Source organism: Agelaius tricolor, unplaced genomic scaffold (assembly GCF_023055355.1).
Source record: "Agelaius tricolor isolate 1412-34295 unplaced genomic scaffold, bAgeTri1.0.p SCAF_1, whole genome shotgun sequence".
Classification (NCBI taxonomy): domain Eukaryota; kingdom Metazoa; phylum Chordata; class Aves; order Passeriformes; family Icteridae; genus Agelaius; species Agelaius tricolor.
This window is the reverse complement of record NW_027269261.1, coordinates 9,356,344-9,363,487: the sequence shown is the minus strand read 5'-3', so window position 1 is coordinate 9,363,487 and position 7,144 is coordinate 9,356,344. Positions and strand designations below refer to the sequence as shown.

The 7,144-nt window shown below is 36.2% G+C and overlaps 1 protein-coding gene across 3 annotated transcripts in view; it reads right to left on the bottom strand.

Annotated features, from left to right (window-relative positions):
- Window positions 1–314: 314 nt before the first annotated feature.
- Window positions 315–7,144, bottom strand: part of TASP1 (taspase 1) — a 78,914-nt gene continuing 72,084 nt past the window's right edge. For 2 of the 3 annotated variants that reach the window (XM_071422317.1, XM_071422326.1), the window contains exon 14: window positions 315–1,803. In XM_071422317.1, coding sequence (XP_071278418.1) covers window positions 1,708–1,803 — 96 coding nt within the window. In that variant the 3' untranslated portion in view covers window positions 315–1,707. The remainder of the gene's footprint in view (window positions 1,804–7,144) is intronic. The other variant, XR_011678484.1, reaches the window with a different exon arrangement.

Here is a 7,144-nt window from a genome sequence, read left to right as displayed (position 1 = left end):
TTTGGCTATTTACAAACCCATATACATGATGTTCAATTTTTTACTCACTACACAGGGAAGGGTCCTTCACTTCCTCAGACCACGAGGGTACCACTAAGGATCCAACTTTAAGCACTGTATTTCAGCACAAACTATTTCAAGACAGGCACATTCCACACTGTTGTTGTGCAATCTGGAAAGCTGCTGTTTTATATTTTTTACAGAACTGTACTGAAATATCTTCAACTATAGGGCTACACTGAGCTCACAATTAAAAAACCATACACAGATGACAGTTTCTCAATGTATGCTGCAGTATAATAGTGAAAATTAACTCAGGCCATTAAAAAAATTTTATTCTTTTCCATGAAAGATTGGTACTACAATCAATATAACCATTTCATCAGTCAAGTATGTCTGTTATAGGCAGGCACAATATTACAAAACAGGCAAGTACAATGCCTGATTAAGCAAATACAGTCTGAATATCTATTCATCCACTATTTCTGAAAACAGAATTATCAAATATCCACCAGGGAAAAGGATGAACTATTTTAGTTTCTCTTTGGCATACTTATCAGGACAATGAATCAATTACAAAAGTCTTCTATTGCTGCCAGTGCTGTGAAGGAAAAAGAACTGAGTGGAAGGTTTCATGTCAGAACTCGCTTTTTGGACTCGGGCAACCTGGCTCACATAGCCAAACTGGTGACAAATGACAGTTCAGCTGCCAATGCTTCAGGAGGCAGACAAGGATTACATTGTTTTACACTGCAGGTCTGTTCAAGGTATCAAAAGAGTTACAGTAAATTTCTGCACAGTACATACATATTACACACAGTTATAAATACCCATGCTGCGGCTGGACACGAGGAAGTTGCTTTACCAACACGAAAGCTCAGTATCAGACCTCCCACCAGCCACTTGATACACATTGCACTTCCCATCCAGTAATATGTTCATTTCTGTACCTCTCTTAAAAATAGATTTAAAGCAGAAGTGAAGAATAATATTGAATCTTTCCATAAACTTTGTTTTCTTATTTACACTGTAATATTCCATTATACATAAAGACTGCGTAACGATACATTATCTTCATATAGCTTTTTGCAATACATACAGCTTGGAGCTATTAACATCTTGGTTTGGGAACACAGATATGACCTATAAGACTATTCAAAAACAATTTGAGCCTTAATTTTGCTCTAGTTTGTTTCACTGAAACCATTCTTTGAACAAAAAAAGAATCCTCCTTACTGGAGAGGAAATAAACAACTTATGTTTAAATCACCTCTGGATTTCTTTAAACCACTAAGAAACTTAGAAACCATAATAATTTTTTGCATAATTATAAAGCCACTTCAAAGGCCTGTTACTTTTAAATTTAGAATATGAATGACAATTGTGACCGTATCTTTAAATTATTTTTTTCTTAACTTTTGGTTATCTTTCAACACAGAAAAATGAAAATGCAATCATTAATTATACATGATCTTTGCACAACTGGGGAGTGTTCCTATTTTATTCGTGAGACAAAATGAACATGCATACAACCCCCATTCACAGAGTGAGAACATAAACTACAGCAGCACTTGTCTCAAGTTGTGGTGCACATGGTTGCAATACGGAGTATAAAACAAAAGCAGAATTTCCAACATCTGTTAAAACACAAAAAAAAAACCTTATTGTACAAAGAGTCATTCACATTCTCTGCAATGAAGTGAAGAATCAGCTGCTTTCTGGACTCTCCAGCCTGCAAACCCCTCCTTCTATTGCCACGGACTGTCCTGCCACAGCTCCAGGAGGAAGTCTTGAAATGTGAGTCTGGAAAAGTCAAGAGAATATTATGGACTGAGAAAAGGCAAAATTATGCAGGACAAAGTAAGCTTGTAAGTATTGAACAATTAAGCTGTTCCCTCACTGAAGTCTGAGGACAAACTACAAAGCAACTTGAAAAGCAACTGAGAGTCTTTTTCTATTTTGTTTGCATTAATGTTTAACACATGAAGAGAAAGACCATGACAGATGCATAGAAAAGGCAAATTGGATGAATCAATGCACTGAAAGTAGAAAGAAATATCCAGAGTGAAGACAAAAGAAAATACTTCTGGCATCTCATGGTTTATAGGTCTGTTTCTTAGGGTGATTCAGAAGTCTTTACTACCACATACAGAAATACACCTTTGAGAAACCTCAGACAGAATTAAATACTTGACAAACTAACACTTCAGAGGATAAGGCTACTGCAATAATCAGGATGCAAGTAAGAAATTTCTCTGCATAAAATATCTACACATCCACCTAAAAAACTCCAAAGGCTTCCCGTTGCCAGCCACCAAATAAATCAACCCAAGAAACAATTGTGTTTCTGCCAATAGGCATCTTTTCCACAGAAAGTTTTAAAAGCCTTTGAGAAGGCACTGGAATATTTCAGCCAGAAGTGGGTACATTTGTCTGTGTACCCAAGACTCCAGTTTATAACTGAATTGTAACTCAGTGACCCTAAAAATCTGTTAATTATCCTTTATATACTGGGGTATGTTTTATTACTGATGGGCAAAAGCATCTGCTTATGAAAAGATACTTTGACTCGCTGTTAAGAGTAATGACTTTTTATCACCCTTTGCACATGTTTTTACACTGTGAAAACTGCTCATGTTCTATTAAATTAGGAACTAGAAATGATTCCTACTATGGTATAAAGCTTACAACATAATGTTGCTGGCATTTAGAAACTACAGCTTCCTTTAAGTGCAGCCCAGCACATATTTGTTTGTACATACATTATCCCATTTAAAAGATTTAGTAGTTGCAAAATGTATCACTTGCAATGATGGAATGTTTGTTAACATTGTTAAGGGGTTGTCATAAAAAGTACAAATGCAAAAGTTCAGTAAGAAAAATTTGCATCAATTGAGCAGAAAGTGATTTGAGACTCTAAACTCAGCTCATTACATTGAAGAAACATTTTGTGTCGTGAGCAGCTTCTTTTAATTCCTTTCTTGATAAGGGGGGCATCCTGCTGCCTGCACTTAGGTAGCCTTGTTTTCAGTTAAATCACAGAATAAGATTAAATTTAAAACGTTTCAATGTTTTAATTTCATTGCTAAAACTTTGATCTCTTGTTTTCCTGCTTGATATATGAACATATTCCTACTTTCAGAACAATTTCAGTTACAATCATGATTTGCCACTCCAAGAAGTAAATAATCTGTTCAAATCTGTTACAGTTTCCCTCAAAATGTAACTGACAATTTTTCTGTAGATGTCATTTCACAAATTAAAAAAAAAAAATAAATTAACAAAATCAAGTGGAAGAAAGGTATTTTTTATTCTATGACTGACAGATCCATGATATTTTCCCGATATTTTCCTAGGTCTGTAAAAATTTTTAAATGAAAAGGATGACAGTATAAAAGGAGCACAGTTTGATGGGCATGGTAGCAAATTTGTTTCCTCAGAGGAAGAATGTTACTTGCTCAGTGAGGTACTGCAATCAGAGCAAACCAGTAAATTAATCCTAATGAGTTTTTGAGCAAAGGGAGGAAAATGTACAAGAGGGAATAAGCAGGTAGTCACTATCTATTAATACATTAGCAAGTATCTATGCTTAAATAGCCACCCAAACCACATTTCCTACAGAAAACCTCATTTCCTATGTCAGGAGGAACACATTCCCCATCCACAAGCCCCCAAACCACTGTGCACCAGCATCTGAAGATTTCCATTTACAGAAACACTGAAACCACACATAACAAAGCATTTCTTAAAGCCTTTACTTGCATCCTGTTTATTTGCATACTTTCTGTGATGGAGTAAATACAGATCTGGTTTACACTGACTACTTATTATTACTTTCACCAATGGCTGCCCTGTGTAGAACAAAACTGAGACAGATTTAAGATGATAATGTTTAAGATGTTGCTTAATAAATAATTTGAAAGGGTAACATTGCTATGTCAAGACAACTGTAGAAAACTCCCAAATGAATTCTTACATTTATATCTCCCTTGTTCTTAACCATATGAACAAACTCCAGTAAATAAAAAGAAACATCAAAGAACACAGAATATTTTTAAATTAACCACAGTACTTATTTGTAAATTTGTTACATTTTTATATCCCAACATCATATTTTACATTAAGCCCAGATTGTATAGTCAATTAGGTTTAGAGTCTAGAAACTTAAAAATAAAAAAGCAAACAAAAAAGAAGAACACTGGAAAGGTTTTAATTGAACTCAATTAGTCTGTCAGCTTTACAAGTCGAATGAACCCACACTTGGAAGAAATTGTGCCTGGGACCACAAAAAAAAAAAAAAAAAAAGGAAAATAAAAATTTTTCCTGAATTAATCCTCCACTCAATTCCACAGAAGACTCTCTTTGAGGAAAATGCATGTCAAAGAATGGTAGATTAAGAATGATGAGTTATCCACATATTCAGCTTCAATTATAGGCATTTTACAGTCCCAAGAATATTCTGATTTGCCTTCCCAGAGAAAAGCAAGGTTGGTGAGGGTCCAGCAGGAGATGAGGTACCAACACCTGGGACACCAGTCTGTCAACTGCAGAATTTTGCTGCAGCTTTGAGGAGGAACCTCTTGTCCACAGTTCCACAGGAAAAAAGGTAAATGCTGGAAGAAACATTTGATCTTTTGCTTCCTACCCCTCTCTAAAGCCCAGAAGAGCTAACCAATCTTCTGATGCTGATTCTTGCTCTGTGTTCTTGCCATCCAAACACTCAGTGTTTCCCTCTTTCCCTCCTAACCAAACCTACATCATGGAACTACTGATCCCAACCCCAGTGCTGCAGACACTGGAATGTAATTCTCTCCCAGTGCTTTCTGATGCACACTGCAAAGTTCCCTACCTAAAAAACTAATAGCTCTTTCTGGAATTCATGGAATACAACACCTACAGGAACAATATATGGTTTCATCTCTTTGACTTCTATTACTTCATGTCTCGTAGACAAGGATTCTGAAAAAACCTTCAGACCAAGGAATATGAAAAATATTTTCTTTTAAAGAACTAGTCTCCTCCATCTATTCACATAAAAGTATCAGTTTTTCACAGCAACTTAGAGAATTTTTCTTTCATTAAAAGCATAAATACAATATAAAATGAATATATAAAATTTCAGCCAAGAGACAGTGCTGCATGAGAAAGCTGAAATCAATCAAACACTGCCAAGAGGACAGAGTACAACTACCAGATGGCAGCACATTCAGTTCTTAAGCAAATCTAGGGAGTACTTCATGTGTTTAGCACTCTTATTACACACTCAGGATGTGCTTTAGACAGAATAATTTATAAAACAAACTTTTTCCATTCATTACACTATAGAGATGAAATATAATGAAAGACCAAAGGTACCATATCCTTAAGGAAATTGCTTTCTACAGCTTTGCTCCCTGAAAAAAAGAGTACCACCAAACTCACATATTCTTTAGAAATTTGGAGCCTTCTAGCTGGGTACACACTTCCACCATCAGAACCATCTGACCACTCATTCTGAATTTATTTTCTAAAATAAATTAAGAGTTAAGAGCCCATTTTGGCAGCAACTCTGCTGCTCTGTCTCCTGGTATTCTCTCCTCCACCATGGTTTGTATGTACACCTGTAGTACAGGAAGAGAAGGTGCCCCAGTAAATACTGGCAACTGCTGCTATCAGAAAATGCCATGTGCATCTTGTTTGGTGAAACCTTCATAAAGAAAAAAATGGGAAACAAATAGAAAGAGAGGATCCAGAGTATTGTCCTTGTTGAGCAACAACAGAAAGACACAGTGATGGGGTAATTCTGGTCTCACTGCACTGAAAATAATGATTTTACATACAGGTTGCTTATGAAGTTAACAGTTTTCCAAGCTCAAATTCATTCTGTGGGTAAGTATGTTACTATAAACTATTTATGTATCTAATTAAATCACTCATACCTGTATCAAGACAGCCTAATGACACATCCCAACCAATCATCTAATCAGCTCAGCATCCCAGGGTTTTGTAGAGGTATTCTAAAACCCTGTCAGGAATCTTCAAATGTGATTTGTATCATTGTGAATTGCAGGTGCTAAGGTTATTGCATTTATATTTGCACAGCTGCACACACAGTCCCATCTTCCCTTTTCCCCTCTCTCAGCCAAATCCAGGGAGAGTTCCAGAACTACTGCCTTTGTGCAAGAGCCCAACCCAAAAAGTGAATTTCTCTTCTCATATCAGAACCAGTTAACTTCCATGAAGGTCTATGAGCCAAACATTTTAACTGGTATCTTAGCACAAATAGGTTTCTATTTGTTTCCAACAAACAGAAAAACCTTTTATTATGAGAGAACTGGATGCAAAGAGTAGTTTTCAAATGAAAATTTCTGACTGATTCCCCAGTCTCCAGACAAGCATGAAGATTAAAGGAAATAAGTAGAACAGTGACATAGACTTCTCCTGTCTCATGAAGTTAAAAGAGTGTCTCTGTAGTCTGAAATGAATGACTGAATTATTTGACTTCATATTTCTGCTCACTAAACAGGCTTGGTAAATTTTTCCACTAATTTTCAAATTAGAATTAGGATACTTTCAAGATGTGTTTTTTCACCCAATGAGCACTGGAAAGCTGCCCTTCTCCTGACAAAGGGCTTTCACAGACCTTTCACTCACAAAGTCAAATACAGAAGCTCATCCTCAGAAAACCAACAGCAATCAGTGTTTGTCACATGTATCACTTCAAACACAGAGGGAAGGAATTCTGCTAAATTTTACAAAGTCAGTAAAGGCAAGTAAATCTGATGATGACAGCTTACATCTCCACAGGAAAAGTGAGCTGGAGATGGTCTCCCTGTCCACCATGTTTATGTTTGCTCATAGTGGCAGATGAAATTGGCTGTCAAAGATAAAAATTTCTGTTTGAACATTGCAACCACAATGTTTGGTGTGGACAGGAGCTGCTGCAAACACAGCAATATGCAATACTCCCCACTAATGCTGCACTATGTCTTGCAAAGCATTGGGAATTTGGTTCATTTGAGAATGGAAAGAACAGCTTATGTAGCTTATGCATTATTAAAACCTGCCATAACATAAAGCTTAGCAGTTCATGTTATAGTAACTGAACAGCTGCCAAAAAGAGATTTAAACTGGCAACTGAATTGGATTATGTTCAATATTGCAA